Genomic DNA, 14,385 nt, shown 5'->3' with positions numbered 1-14,385 from the left:
ACATAAAACAAGTACAATAAACAGGCAGAAGCCTACTGGAATAGTTGGATTTGTTAGGCAATTTCCATTTGTCTCCAAAAGAACTAAATATAACCAAATCAAAATGATTTTGAAAGCTAAAATCAAAGCAAATTGAAATAATGAATGGTAAACAGTGATCAACTATGATAAGAAATGCCACCTTCATTGGAGGGATAAGTTCATAACTATAATTTCACCCTATAAATTTGATTTTCTATGAAGAAAGATACTAATACACTACTGAGTATGTCACCAATACAAAAGATATACAATGAAGTCTGAGGTCTCAGACAGGGCAGCAGATGGAAAGGCTTATTTGTGGCTTAAAGGATTAAAGATGCAGAGGTTTAGGAATGCAGTTCAAAACTTGAGGCATGACAATGGTGAAACAGTCAAATTAGAGTACTGTAAGAAAACTTCGAGCGGGGCACAGAACTCATGTATTGTTGGATGGGAGGAAGTTCCAGATGATTGAGAGTGTGGAAGGAGTTGGGAAAAAATTAAGAATTTTGAAGTCAAGTTGTTAGATCACCTGATAACAATTGATTTTTTTTTGTTAGAACTCCAACATTGAAATTCTTGCTTTATCATTTTCCCATACCTTAGCATCTTTTTACAGTCCACGGCTATGTTGAGGTATTGTTGAAGCAAAGTTATCAACCATTGGGGATTCTGAGTTTCTAATTTGGGTAGTAGAGTTTGTGAGTCATCTATGGAATAGGGAAAGGAATTACTTTAGATCATCAAAGTAGTAAATATATACCATCAAAGAGTATTTTTGCTGTAAAGGCATTAACATGTCTTCAGTTTCCTGCCTCAATTGACTACCGTCCCGTTGCACTCACATCCATCATCATGAAGCATTTCGAGAGGCTCATCGTGAGGCTCATGAAGACCCTGCTGCCCCCCTCGTTGGACCCCCTGCAGTTTGTGTACCGTCCCAACCATTCAACAGACAACGCCATTGCTATCGTCCTCCACCTGGACAAAAAAAAAGACACGTACGTTCGAATGCTGTTCATAGACTTCAGTTCAGCATTCAGCACAATTATTCCTCAGAAACTGATTGGAAAGCTGAGCATACTGTACCTGAACACTTCCCTCTGCAACTGGATCCTAGACTTCCTGACTGGAAGACCGCAGTCAGTCCGGATCGGAAGTAGCATCTCCAACACGATCACACTGAGCACGGGGGCTCCCTAGGGTTGCGTGCTCAGTCCACTGCTGTTCACTCTGCTGACCCACAATTGTGCTGCAACACACAACTTGAAACACATCATCAGTTCACTGATGACACAACTGTGGTGGGTCTCATCAGCAAGAACGACGAGTCAGCTTACAGAGAGGAGGTGCAGTGGCTAATGGACTGGTGCAGAGTCAACAACCTGTCTCTGAATGTGAACAAAACAAAAGAGATGGTTGTTGACTTCAGGAGCAAGCACGCTCCGCTGAACATCGACGGCTCCTCGGTAGAGATTGTTAAGAGCATCAAATTTCTTGGTGTTCACCTGGCAGAGAATCTCACCTTGTCCCTCAACACCAGTCCATAGCAAAGAGAGCCCAGCAGCGTCTCTACTTTCTGCGAAGGCTGAGGGAAGTCCATCTCCCACCCCCCATCCTCATCACATTCTACAGAGGTTATATTGAGAGCATCCTGAGCAGCTGCATCACTGCCTGGTTCGGAGATTGTACCATCTCGGATCACAAGACGCTGCAGTGGATTGTGGGGTCAGCTGAGAAGATCATCGGGGGTCTCTCTTCCCACCATTACAGACATTTACACCACATAATCTGGGAAAAGGCTCCAAAGCATTCGGGCTCTCACAACCAGACTATGTAACAGTTTCTTCCCCCAAGCCATCAGACTCTTCAAAGTCTGGACTGACACCAACTCCCTCTACTGTGCCTGTTGTCTTGCTTATTATTTATTGTAATGCCTGCACTGTTTTGTGCGCTTTATGCAGCCCTGGGTAGGACTGTAGTGTAGTTTTTTCTGTGTTGTTTTTACGTAGTGCAGTGTAGTTTTTGTATTGTTTCATGCAGCACCATGGTCCTGAAAAAACGTTGTCTCGTTTTTACTGTGTACTGTACCAGCAGTTATGGTCAAAATGACAATAAGAAGTGACTTGACTTGACGTGATGTGCAACTTGATGTTATATATTATTTAGAAACCAAAATTTTCTTTCCTAGATGGAACTGGCAATTCAAAAGAGGAGAAAATTGGAGAGAGAGAGGGCGGAACTTGGACGCAAGCTAAAGGAGGCAAGAGCAAAATGAATTTTTTAATCCATTTTAGCATGTACTATCAAATAAGGACAATCTATATTGTCTATTTAATAAACATTTCAAATGAAGTGAATGCCATTTTTAATTTTCAATGATTAGCTTAACTTGTAATAATTAGCTTAAGTATCAGCAAAACCTGAACACAATTTATAACTTGAGCTTCAGAATTCACATTGGCTGCTTATTAACTTATCATATTCAAAACTATTTACCATATAAAAATTTATTTTAAGAGCAAGTAAATTCAAAGAACACGTCAAGGCATAAAGCAGTCAACCAGACACTTTATTTTCAGAAGTAGATTATTGTATTGCAAAATGAATTAGTGACTGTGTTCTTTACAGGTTCAAGGTCGAACACAGGACATCCAGCTAAAAGTTATTCTGGAATCACACATCATCTGCTGTACTTTGAGTACCAGTGGCAGTACGCTTTTGGAAATGTCATTCCGAAAATTGGGTCATGAACCATTTAGCTGTGTTGTTGTAGATGAGGTGAGTGGAAATTAATTTTACCATGGTAGTCATCTTGTGAAGTGTTCAGGCTGAAACAAAAAAAATGTTTGAAATTACAGTAAGATTTTTTTGCATCATTTAGCTAGAATGGATATTATTGTACAAGAATCTACAGGCAGGTTTTAGTTCATTCTTTATTTTTGGGTGTTGCCTTACCCAGTTGCTCCTGACAAAGTGGAGTTGAGCCTCCTTTGTAAGTGAGGTGAAAATACTCATAATAGAATTAGGTGGGGTGCTCTAGCACTTTCACTCAGAAATTATAATGATTAGACTTTTACCCAAAAATCATGGTTAAACTTTCCCTTGTCAGATCAAAATCAATTTTAAAGTTCAAACTAAATTATTTTTAAAACTACATGCGTGTCTCTGTAAACTCAAATTCGCCGGACCAATAACCACACCACAAACAGTTATCCTTTTCACCAGTTTATTTGTTTGAACTCAGCCGGCGAGAGGCTCAGAGCCAAGCATCAGAGAGACAGAATTCCTCTCCCTCTGGTGGCTCGTGACAAACCTCTGTCTAATATGCAGAAACATTACAATTTATAGAACTAGCGAGACAAAGAGCACCAAGTTCAACAGATATTCCCGCCAAGTCAGTTAGAGCAAAACTTAATTAGTTAGATAAGAGAGTCCACTAAATCAAGGTTTTAATTACAGACAGATGTTCATTCTTGTCCTTATCAGTGAGTTCTCCCCTTTCCCTAAACAAACAAGGGAACTTAGATCAGTGGTGCAAAACCATAAGGCATGGTGTTTGTGACCTGTGTGAACCTATCCCCCATTTTGTTCTCAAGAGACATCTGTGAGTTGTTAATCTAAACAATCTGCAGGCAGATTCCTCAGTGCAGGACACACAACTTTATACACTATCCAGAACAGAACACACATAAGTTGGCACTTAATTTTAACCCGTAATTTACAAGAATCCAAGAATCATTTCTTACGTCCCCAATACCATTAAAATTTCTTCATCTCCATATACATCCCTGAGATTCCTTTTCTTGGGGGCAATCACAGTAGATACAAGAAGCACAATAGAATCAGTGGAAGACCACATCCAACAGAGTGGAGGACTCATTGTGCAAAACGAAACAACAAACTGGGTAAGTAAAGTTCAAAGTAAATTTTATTATCAAAGTACGTGTATCTCACCATAACAACTCTGGGCGTACTCAATAAATCTATAGAATAATAACCATAACAGAATCAATGAAAGACCGCCCAACTAAGGCATTCAACTGGAGTGCAGAAGACAACATACTGTGCATATATAAAAAGAAACAAATAAGCAATAAATATTGAAAATATGAGATGAAGAATCCTTGAAAGTGAGTCCAGTTCAGTAATGGGGTCAGTGAAGTTGAGTCAAGTTATCCTCTCTGTTCAACAGCCTGATGGTTGAGAGATAGTAACTATTCTTGAACCTGGTGGCTTTGGTCCTGAGGCTTCTGTACCACCTTCCTGATGGCAGCAGTGAGAAGAGTGCATGGCTTGGGTGCTGAGGGGTCCTTGATAATGGATGCTGCTTTTCTGCGATGCGCTGATTGGTGGGAAAGGCTTTACCCATGATGGACTGGGCTGAATCCACTATATTTTGTTGACTTTTCTATTCAAGGGCATTGGTGTTTCCATACCAGGCCATGATACAATCAGTCAATATACCTCCAACACGCATCTATAGAAGTTATTCAGAGTTTTAAACAACATGCTGAATTTGTGCAAACTTCTAAGAAAATAGAGGTACTGCCATGCTTACTTCATAATAGTACTCAACGTGCTGGACCTAGAACAAATCCTCTGAAAAGATAACTCAGAGGAATTGAAAGTTGCTGACCCTCTCTAGCTCTGATTTGTTCTCCTCCCCCCCCCCCCCCTTGTAAAATGAAGACTGGCTCATGGACCTCTGGTTTCTTTCTCCGGAAGTCAATAAACAGCTTCTTTGTCATGCTGACATTGAGTGAGAGGTTGTTGTTGAGAACCATGCAGCTCGATTTTCAATCTCCCTCCTGAATGCTGATTTGTCACCACCCTTAATTCATCCAGTGAGATTGATGCCTTTGGCAAATTTAAATATGGCTTTGGAGCTGTGCTTAGCCTCACAATCATAAGTAAAGAGTGATTAGAACAGTAGATCTGGCCTGCTGAGTTCCTCCAGCATTTTGTGTGTGTTACTGGATTTCTAGCATCTGCAGATTTTCTTGTGTTTCTGATAATGAGCCTAAACTACTTCTGTTCTTTCCAGGCTGGGCAGGCATGTGAAACTGAAATACTGATCCCATTGATGTATGGTTGTCCCAAACTAATTCTTGTAGGTGACCCAGAGCAACTGCCCCCAACTATTATCTCCATGGTAAGAATAACATTTAGAAGATGACTAAGTTTCTTGTGCTGGGAAATTTTGAGCAATTTTGTTTATCATTCAGTCATTTTATATCTTGGACAAAAACTGCAGGGTCCCATTCTAGTTAATTTCTTTCTCCAACCACCTTGGTTACTAAATTTCTTTTCACACCAGTTCCTCTCTTGTCAATGCTCTTCTCTAGGTTTTTGGCATATTGACCAGTATGTGGTTATGCACTAATTACAGTTACAGCATACATGTAAGTTACTCTGAAACAGTGTTTACTGCTTCCAAGGATTTTCTCTCACTGATAAGAACTTGCCTGTTAGTCAGTACCTCCTCCCCTTCCCCCTCCCCCTCTCCCTTCCTCTGCACCTTCCCCACTGTCTTCCTTACAGTATGATGACTAGAACTGCACACAATATTGCAGTTGTGGTCTAACCATTGTTTTATAATGTTGTACCAAGGTTTATCTATGATGGTTGAAGCTCTTTCCATCTTCCAGGCAACTTTAGCACAAAGTAGTCTTCCCAGACTTATGAGCTGTTAAGATGTTTTCAAACATTTCATGGGCTATTTTGTCTAAGCAAATGTATCAGCTGCCATTTTGAATCCAGACTTGCTTTTCATAAAGTTCAACATTCCAGTTCTATAGTATACACAGGAAAAAGATGTACCTGACTAGATTCACCAATATGCAAGTTCCAGCCATTATACAGCTACAATACAGATATGATACTAAAATTAGAACCTTTGTTCAAGGTTTCCCATATTTATATTTATTTATTCTAAAATGTTTACAAAGAAACCATATTTCTTTGTGTTTACTTAAAGTCCTTCTCCTCCTGCACTTACTGGAAATCACTGGGGGGAAATAATTAATGCTTCTTTCTTTTTATAGAAAGCAAAAGAGTTAGGCTATGGTCGATCAATGATGTGCCGGATACAAAGGTGTCTGCAAGGCGAAGTGAATCAGAGCAATTTTGGACGTGGCTCAGCCCTATTACTGCTGACCCAGTACAGAATGCATCCTGACATCTGCCTGTTTCCCTCCAAATACATATATAGCAACAAGTTGAAAACTGACGCGTAAGGGAGTATTATTACTTGTGCAGGTTTCTCAAGAATGATCTATATCTATCTGGAGTTTTTGCTGTTTACATTTACACTTAATGCTGTCTTTCAGCTGGATGTCAGCTTGAAAAGTGGTTGACAAATCCAATAATAATACAAAAGACTTAAGAAAAAAGTAAAACTGCAGCAAATCACATTCCTAATAGAAACATAGAAAACCGATGGGACAATACTGGCCTTTCGGCCCACAAAGTTGTACTGAACATGTCCCTACCTTAGAAAAAGCCTCTGACTATCCACATGATTTATGTCACCTCTCATCCTCCGTCGCTTCATGGAGAAAAGTTTGAGTTCACTCAACCTATTCTCATAAGGCATGCTCCCCAATCCAGGCAACATCCTTGTAAATCTCCTCTGCACCCTTTCTATGGCTTCCACATCCTTCCTGTAGTGAGGCGCCCAGAATTGAGCACAGTCAAGTGAGGTCTGACCAGGATCCTATATAGCTGCAACATTACCTCTCAACTCCTAAATTCAATTCCACAATTAATGAAGGCCAATACACCATATGCCTTTTTAACCACAGAGTTAACCTGCACAGCTGCTTTGAGTGTCCTATGGACTCGGACCCCCTCCAATCCCTCTGATCCTCTACACTGCCAAGAGTCTTACCATTAATACTATATTCTGCCATCATATTTGACCTACCAAAATGAACCACTTCACACTTAGCTGGGTTGAACTCCATCTGCCACTTCTCAGCCCAGTTTTGCATCCTATCAATGTCCCGCTGCAACCTGACAGCCCTCCACACTACCCACACCACTTCCAACTTTTGTGTCATAAGCAAACTTACTAACCCATCCTTCCACTTCCTCATCCAGGTCATTTATAAAAATCACAAAGAGTAAGGGTCCCAGAACAGATCCCTGAGGCACTCCACTGACCTCCATGCAGAATATGACCCATCTACAACCACTCTTTGCCTTCTGTGGGCAAGCCAGTTCTGGATCCACAAAGCAATGTCCCCTTGGATCCTTTGCATCCTTACTTTCTCAATAAGCCTTGCATAGTGTACCTTATCAAATGCCTTTTTGGAATCTATATACACTACATCTACTGCTCTTTCTTCATCAACGTGTTTAATCACATCCTCAAAAAATTCATTCAAGCTCATAAGACACGACCTGCCCTTGACAAAGCCATGCTGACTACTACTAATCATATTATACCTCTCCAAATGTTCATAAATCCTGCCTCTCAGGATCTTCTCCATCAACTTACCAACCACTGAGGTAAGACTCACTGGTCTACAATTTCCTGGGCTATCTCTACTCCCTTTCTTAAATAAAGGAACAACATCTACAACCCTCCAATCCTCTGGAACCTGTCCCATCCCCATTGATGATGCAAAGATCATCGCCAGAGGCTCAGCAATCTTCTCCTTCTCCTCCCACAGTAGCCTGGGGTACATTTCATCCGGTTCCGGCGACTTATCCAACTTGATGCTTTCCAAAAGCTCCAGCACATCCTCTTTCTTAATATCTACAAGCTCAAGCTTTTCAGTCTGCTGCAAGACATCACTATAATTACCAAGATCCTTTTCCATAGTGAATACTGAAGTAAAGTATTCATTAAGTACCTCTACTATTTCCTCCAGTTCCGTACACACTTTCCCACTGTTACGCTTGATAGATCCTATTCTTTCACGTTTTATCCTCTTGCTCTTCACATACTGATAGAATGCCTTGCGGTTTTCCTTAATCCTGCCCACCAAGGCCTTCTGATGGCCCCTTCTGGCTTTCCTAATTTCCTCCTTAAGCTCTCTCCTGTTAGCCTTATAATCTTCTAGATCTCTAACATTACCTAGCTCTCTGAACCTTTTGTAAGCTTTTCTTTTCTTTTTGACTAGATGTATTACAGCCTTTGTACACCACGGTTCCTGTACCCTACCATAACTTCCCTGTCTCATTGGAATGTACCTATGCAGAACCCACACAAATATCCCCTGAAGATTTGCCACATTTCTTCTGTACTTTTCCCTGAGAACATCAGTTTCCAATTTAAGCATTCAGTTTCCTGCCTGATAGCTTCATAATTCACCTTACTCCAATTAAACGCTTTTTTAACTTGTTTGTTCTTATCTCTCCAATGCTATTGTAAAGGAGATAGAATTATGATCACTACCTCCAAGATGCTCTCCCACTGAGAGATCTGACACCTGACCGGGTTCATTTCCCAATACCAAATCAAGTACAGCCTCTCCTTTTGTAGGCTTATCTACATATTGTGTCAAGAAACCTTCCTGAACACACCTAACAAACTCCACCCCATCTAAACCCCTTGCTCTAGGGAGATGCCAGTCGATATTTGGGAAATTAAAATCTCCCATCATGACAACTCTATTATTACACCTTTCCAGGATCTGTTTCCTTATCTGCTCCTCGATATCCCTGTTACTATTGGGCGACCCATAAGAAAACACCCATTAAGGTTATTGACCCCTTCCTGTTCCTAACCTCCACCCACAGAGACTCCGTAGACAATCCCTCCGTGGCATCCTCCTTTTCTTCAGCTGTCCCTTCTCTATCACCTGCCTATCCTCCCTCTCGCACCATCTACAAGCTTTCTCTATTTGTGAGCCAACCTTGTCTTCCCCAGTCTCTTTAGTTCGTTTCCCATCCTCCCAACAATTCTAGTTTAAGCTCTCCCCAGCAGCCTTAGCAAACCTCCCCGCCAGGATATTGGTCCCCCTGGGATTCAAGTACAACCCATCCTTTTTGTACAGGTTGCACCTGCCCCAAAAGAGGTCCCAATGATCCAAAAATCTGAATCCCTGCCGCCTGCTCCAGTCCCTCAGCCACGTATTTATCCTCCACCTCATCCTATTCCTATTCTCACTGTCACGTGGCACAGGCAGTAATCCCAAGATTACTACCTTTGCGGTCCTGTTTCTCAGCTTCCTTCCTAACTCACTGTAGTCTTTTTTTCAGGACCTCTTCCCTTTTCCAACCAATGTCATTGTTACCAATATGTACCACGACCTCTGGCTGTTCTCCCTCCCACTGCAGGATATCTTGGACGCAATCAGTAACATCCCGGACCCTGGCACCTGGGAGGCAAACTATCATCCGAGTTTCTTTCCTGCGTCCACAGAATCACCTGTCTGACCCCCTAACAATAGAGTCCTCTATCACAACTGCCTTCCTCTTCCTTTCCCTACCCTTTTGAGCCACAGGGCCAGACTCTGTGCCAGAGGCACAGCCACTGTTGCTTCCCCCAGGTAGGCTGTTCCCCCCCCCCCCCCCCCAACAGTACTCAAACAGGAGTACTTATTGTCAAAGGGTACAGCCACAGGGGTACTCTCTAGTACCTGACTCTTCCCCTTCTCCCTCCGGACTGTGACTGTCTCCCATGGCCCTGGTGTAACCACCTGCCTATAACTCCTTTCTATCACTTCCTCGCTCACCCTGACCAGGTGAAAGTCATCGAGCTGCATCTCCTTTTCCCTAACTCGGTCCCTTAGGAGCTGCAGCTCAACACACCTGGTGCAGATATGGCCGTCCGGGAGGCTGGGAGACTCCAGGACCTCCCGCATCTGACACCAAGCACAGAAAACTGGCACCACACACACATTACTACTTTTCTGCAATTACCACAGGTAGACCTACTTCACTTCGTCCCGTTACCGCCTAAGCCCCTTGAGCCAAAGGCCCATCACTCTGCTGCCTGCTGGATATGGTGGTCTTCTTTTTAGACCTTTCACTCTCTACTGGCTGATGTCACGCGCCTGTGCAGTCTTGCCTCTCTTTTACCCCGAGTAGTAAAATTGACAAGCCTTTAGGAATTTGACCTGCTGCTGTTTTACTTTTATGAAGTCTAGTTAAAAAATATTTTCGTATTGAACTTTTTTATAAAGACTTGGAAAATTATTCTTCCAAGTAGAAAATATATGTTTGTACTACATTTTTCTGGAGAGTTCAGTATGAATGCTGTATTTCAAAGTAGTCTCTATATAAGTATTTTTTCACTCCTAAATTTGAATTATTTTACAGAATGCATAGTCATCATTAATGTGACTTATTTGTGTACATTTATATTAATGCAAATAAGCTTCCTCATTGATGGGAGTATTCACCTGCCTACATGACTTGAAATAAAAGTCATAACTATATAACCATATAACAATTGCAGCACGGAAACAGGCCATCTCAGCCCTTCCAGTCCATGTTGAATGCTAACTCTCACCTAGTCCCACTGGCCCGCATTCAGCCCATAACCCTCCATTCCTTTCCTGTCCATATACCTATCCAATTTTACTTTAAAAGACAATACCGAACCTGCCTCTACCATTTCTACTGGAAGCTCATTCCACACAGCTACCACTCTGAGTAAAGAAATTCCCCCTCGTGTTACCTCTAAACTTTTGCCCCCTAACTCTCAACACATGTCCTATTGTTTGAATCTCCCCTACTCTCAATGGAAAAAGCCTATCCACGTCAACTCTATCTATCCCCCTCATAATTTTAAATACCTCAATCAAGTCCCCCCTCAACCTTCTGGACCCCAAAGAATAAAGACCTAACTTGTTCAACCATTCCCTGTAGCTTAGGTGCTGAAACCCAGGTAACATTCTAGTAACTCTTCTCTTTTGTTGACATCTTTCCTATAATTTGGTCACCAGAACTGTACACAATACTCCAAATTCGGCTTTACCAATGCCTTGTACAATTTTAACATTACATCCGAACTCCTATACTCAATGCTCTGATTTATAAAGGCCAGCATACCAAAAGCTTTCTTCACCACCCTATCCACATGAGATTCCACCTTCAGGGAACTATGTGCCTTTGTTCCTAGATTACTCTGTTCTACTGTATTCTTCAATGCCCTACCATTTACCATGTATGTCTTATTTCGATTATTCCTACCAAAATGTAGCACCTCTCACTAATCAGCATTAAATTCCCATCTGCTATCATTCAGCCCACTCTTCTAACTGGCCTAAATCTCTCTGCAAGCTTTGAAAACCTACTTCATTATCCACAACGCCACCTGCCTTAGTATCATCTGCATACTTACTAACCCAATTTACAACCCCATCATCCAGATCATTAATGTATATGACAAACAACATTGGACCCAGTACAGATCTCTGAGGCACACCTCTAATCACCAGCCTCCAACCTGACAAACAGTTATCCACCACTACTCTCTGGCATCTCCCATCCAGCCACTGTTGAATCCATTTTACTACTTCAATCTTAATGCCTAACGATTGAACCTTCCTAACTAACCTTCCGTGTGGAGCCTATGGACAAACTGCTGAGGAGCTCTATGGAGGCAGAGTGACGTTTTGGATCAAGACCCTGCATCAGGTCTGAGAGTGTAGAGGGGAGATGGCATTATAGAGAGGAGAAGGGCTGACAGGCAGTAGGTAGAACTGGGTAACGAGGGGGATGATGGACAAGTGGAGCTGGGGAGTAGATTTGAATGCCAGTTGATGTGGAGACAACAGTGGGCTGCAAGTTAAGGAAGGTGATATGTGGAACCATTTCCCTCTCTCAGATTCCATATCCTGCACCCTATGTTGTTGTGTCCCCCTTTTCCCCCTACCCCCACCTGCCTAACTTTATCTGTATATCATTCCCCTCGTCACCTTCAGGCCCCTGCCTTCCCTACCCCCCCACCTCTTTACACAGGCTCTCTGTCTACTGTGCTGTCAGTCCTGATGTAGAATATCGTCCCAAAGTGCCTCCACTGAGTTCCTCTATCAGTTTGCTTCTTACTCCAGCTTCCAGCATCTTAAGGTTCCTTTGGCTTTCGTACATCATAGAAGTTCTTCAGGCTTCGGAATGCTGTTGTCTCAATTTAATCTATACAGTCTGTTAAGCTATTGACACACAGATATTTAATGCATTGCCACTCTTGTAATTTTGAATGTTAAGGAATGCAATGCTCTAATTTCAAAATGAATGTTTCCTTTTAACGATGTTTTGAAATGTAATTTTAATGGCTTTTGTTATACATAAGAAATTAATGTGACTATTTCTGATCTCCTCCATCCTCTCACTCCTGTGTTTTTCAGAAATGTAGAGGTGGAGCGGTGTCGGCTTAGCTGGCCTTTTCAGTCGTATATGTTATTTGATGTGACAGATGGATATGAACGCAGGGATAAAGAGTATGTTCTATGCCTTGTTGTTTCCCCTTTGTTTTATTTTGTATTCATGTGCATGACAGAGTGACTGCTAGAACTGAGCAGATAGATGGGAGCTATACTTCCTGTCAGAACACTCCGTGCTTTTGTGGATTGTCTTGTTTTTAACATAATAAGCAATATACACTCAGTGGATACTTTATTAGGTACCTCCTTTAACCTAATTAACTGACCACTGAATGTATGTTCCTTGTTTTCTGCTGTTGTAGCACATTCACTTTGCGGTTCAACATCCTGTGCATTCAGAGATGTTTTTCTGCAAACCACTATTGTAACGCATGGGCATATTAGCTACTGTCACCTTCCTGTCAGCTTGAACCTGTCTGGCCATTCTCCTCTGACCTCTCTCATTATCAAGATGTTTTTGCCCATAGGACTGCCACTCTCTGGATGTTTTTTTCTTTGGCACCAATAATCATTCCATGATCAAGGCCACTTAGAACACATTTCTTCCCCATTCTGATATTTCATCTGAACAACTGAACCTCTTGACCGTATCTGCATGCTTTTATGCATTGAGTTGCTGCCACATGATTGGCTGATTTCATATTTGCATTATTGAGCAGGTTTACAGTGGCCACTGAGTATATAGAAGGTTTTATTTTAGCAGCTATTGAGAAGACATTCCTTACTGCTCAAGAGAGTAGAAGTGAATGTAATGAACATTCTGCCACTCGAGTTTAATTCAGCTGCTTGAGAGCTTTGCAGTCTCATCATTTACAATCCGATAAGGATAATGTATTGCTTTTTGAGTTTGGTGTTTAAACTACTACAGGATATATTTTGTGTGTTGATCACCACCTAATAGTTATTTTAAATCTAAGCACTATTTTTATTAAATAAGTATTGCAATTGTACTGTAATGTGGGGAATTATTTAGTTGATACTGCTTATAATTTAATAAGAAATAGAACAAATTTCTTAGCACATAGAAGAATGAGGAGAGGATTGATAGAGGTATACAAAATTGAGGGGGGTATAGATAGGGTAAATGCAAACAGGTTTTTTGCACTGAGGTTAGGCAAGAGAACTATAGGTCATGGGTTAAAGGTGAGATGCTTAAATGGAAAACGAGAGGGATCTTTACTCATAGGATGGTGAGAGTTGGAATGAGCTGCCTGCAGAAGTGGTGGTTGGTGCTCTGGTTTCAACGTGTAAGGGAAATTTGAATAAATACATGGATGGGAGGGGTATGTAGGGCTATAGTCTGGATGCAGGTTAATGGGACTAGGCAGATTCATTGTTCTGTTACAAATTGATAGGCTGAAGGGCCTGTTTCTTTGATTCTAACACTTTAAAGTGAATTCTTAACCAGGGCTTATCATGGTTACTTCATCTTTTGCCTTATGTCTTCATTCAACCTTTTATTGCAGCTCTTATGCTAACCCACAGGAAGTGAAATTGGTGATGGCTTTAATCAGTATGATTGCAGAGAAGCACAAGGGAAGTTGCCGTAAACTTGGAGTGATCACACCATATAATGCACAGAAACAGGAGATCATCAATCAAATTGAGCACGAATGTAGAAAGGATAGGCTTGAAAACGGCAGGTATGTGAAGAGTATATATTAGAAACATTTGTATCATTTGTTTTAAACTTATAACTTTGAATACATTTTTCTTTATTTGCCTAAATCATAATCAAATTGTAAAAGAGAAGACCGTGTTCTTAAGTAAAATGTCTTGCTCTGTTGAGCTAATTTTTCATCTTGAGCACCAAAATTGAGTTTTGGCACCTACAATGTTGCCTGTCCTTAATTTTGTGGTATTTTCTCTGCTTCTTTTGACTCTGGATAAGTGCTTAGGCTACCAACTAGTGGCCTAACTGTACCAATAAAGTTTTCATCCTGTTTGCTAAGATTTATGGAAGTAATGAGATCAGCTCTAATGGAACTTTTGGAGCCAGTTCCTGGACTATTTCAAAATG

At 41.3% G+C, this 14,385-nt stretch overlaps 1 protein-coding gene across 6 annotated transcripts in view; it reads left to right on the top strand.

Moving 5' to 3' along the window:
* The window catches only part of setx (senataxin), a 124,627-nt gene that overhangs the window by 95,627 nt on the left and 14,615 nt on the right, over positions 1 to 14,385 (top strand). For all 6 annotated transcript variants that reach the window (XR_009516458.1, XM_059993783.1, XM_059993782.1 and 3 more), the window contains 6 exons: positions 2,213 to 2,284; positions 2,653 to 2,802; positions 5,069 to 5,176; positions 6,069 to 6,256; positions 12,330 to 12,422; positions 13,832 to 14,008. Coding sequence is in view for 5 of the 6 variants with exons in the window: in XM_059993783.1 (XP_059849766.1) it covers positions 2,213 to 2,284; positions 2,653 to 2,802; positions 5,069 to 5,176; positions 6,069 to 6,256; positions 12,330 to 12,422; positions 13,832 to 14,008 (788 nt within the window). In the remaining variant the exon portion in view is untranslated. The remainder of the gene's footprint in view (positions 1 to 2,212; positions 2,285 to 2,652; positions 2,803 to 5,068; positions 5,177 to 6,068; positions 6,257 to 12,329; positions 12,423 to 13,831; positions 14,009 to 14,385) is intronic.

The sequence above is a fragment of the Hypanus sabinus genome, chromosome 18 (assembly GCF_030144855.1).
Source record: "Hypanus sabinus isolate sHypSab1 chromosome 18, sHypSab1.hap1, whole genome shotgun sequence".
NCBI classification, from domain to species: domain Eukaryota; kingdom Metazoa; phylum Chordata; class Chondrichthyes; order Myliobatiformes; family Dasyatidae; genus Hypanus; species Hypanus sabinus.
The sequence above is the reverse complement of the archived record's forward strand: the minus strand, read 5'-3'. Positions and strand labels throughout refer to the sequence as shown.